At 30.2% G+C, this 1224-nt stretch overlaps 1 protein-coding gene across 2 annotated transcripts in view; it reads left to right on the top strand.

Moving 5' to 3' along the window:
* Positions 1-1191, top strand: part of LOC106876311 (Golgi integral membrane protein 4) — a 181624-nt gene extending 180433 nt beyond the window's left edge. For both annotated transcript variants that reach the window (XR_008265325.1, XM_052972202.1), the window contains one exon: positions 914-1191. Coding sequence is in view for 1 of the 2 variants with exons in the window: in XM_052972202.1 (XP_052828162.1) it covers positions 914-960 (47 nt within the window). In the remaining variant the exon portion in view is untranslated. The remainder of the gene's footprint in view (positions 1-913) is intronic.
* The last annotated feature ends 33 nt before the right edge of the window (positions 1192-1224 follow it).

The raw sequence follows: 1224 nt of genomic DNA, 5'->3' as shown, positions 1-1224 counted from the left end.
TATATATATATATATATATATATATATATATATATATATACATACATATCTATCTATCTATCTATCTATCCATCCATTCATCCATCCATCCATCCATCCATCTATCTATCTATATATCTATACATACACACATATATATAGATAGATATAGATATATATACAAATATGACAATTATGACTGACTTTGTGCATTAAATTTCTCCAGGTAGAGCAAGTCACTCACCAGCTTGTACCACTTGTCAGTGGTGATCGATCGTTTTAGGTTCTGCTTGACAGTGTTCTTGAATCTCCATCTGGGTCTACCAATGTGTTGATATACACCTGCCAGTTGTGAGAGCAAGACTTTCTTTAGGAGTCTATCATCACCATGTCTGGTAATGTGGCCTCTTCTGTGGAGATTTCTCTGTACCAAAAGAAGGTGCATGGTTTGAAAGTCAGCTTTTTTGAGGATATCAGTTTGAGATAAGTTGCTACAATTTGACGTCCATGATGTTGTTTGACAAAGGCACTGATTCTTTTGATTTGAGTTTTATGAAGTTTCCATGGCTCTGTGTGCTTTTCATTCTAATTTCATTGAGATGCTATGCTTTTTCCATAGTCACTCATATACCAATTTACAAACTTACAGATATTTTACTAACTAAAACCACCTACAAGAATATTGATAACACAGACAATTATTTGAAACATAATCAGTATACACATTAGAAATATAGTCATAAAAGGGTTAAAAAATAAATGAAATTCTTTTCTTTACTACCTGAATGTTATCATACAAATAATAAAACAATAAACATGCAGTTATAGATGACTAATTTCAAATGAATAACTAAGCTCTGAACTAGTATTACATGCAAGTACTACATACATTGTAATTCAATATACTTATCAATAATGTTTTCTTTCCCTTCAGATAATCAATTATACAATGAAGAAGAAGAAGATGATAATTATCAATGAACAATTTCATTCATAGCGATCAGTCATTAACTGTTAAGGACCTCGTTAAAGTTCCTGCAAAAGATTCGCCTAAATTTTCCACATGAGTTTTCATCAATATAAATGGAAGAGAAAAGAATATTTTTTTCAGGTTTATTAACCTCAACATTTCTGTGGTTCTGTGGTAATGATGGTGGCTATGTGGGTAGGACTTTTTTTTTTTGTGAAACACAAATTTTCAAATGGTTTAATCTTTATATATATATTATATATATATATATATAT

The sequence above is a fragment of the Octopus bimaculoides genome, chromosome 12, assembly GCF_001194135.2.
Source record: "Octopus bimaculoides isolate UCB-OBI-ISO-001 chromosome 12, ASM119413v2, whole genome shotgun sequence".
Classification (NCBI taxonomy): Eukaryota; Metazoa; Mollusca; class Cephalopoda; order Octopoda; family Octopodidae; genus Octopus; species Octopus bimaculoides.
The sequence above is the reverse complement of the archived record's forward strand: the minus strand, read 5'-3'. Positions and strand labels throughout refer to the sequence as shown.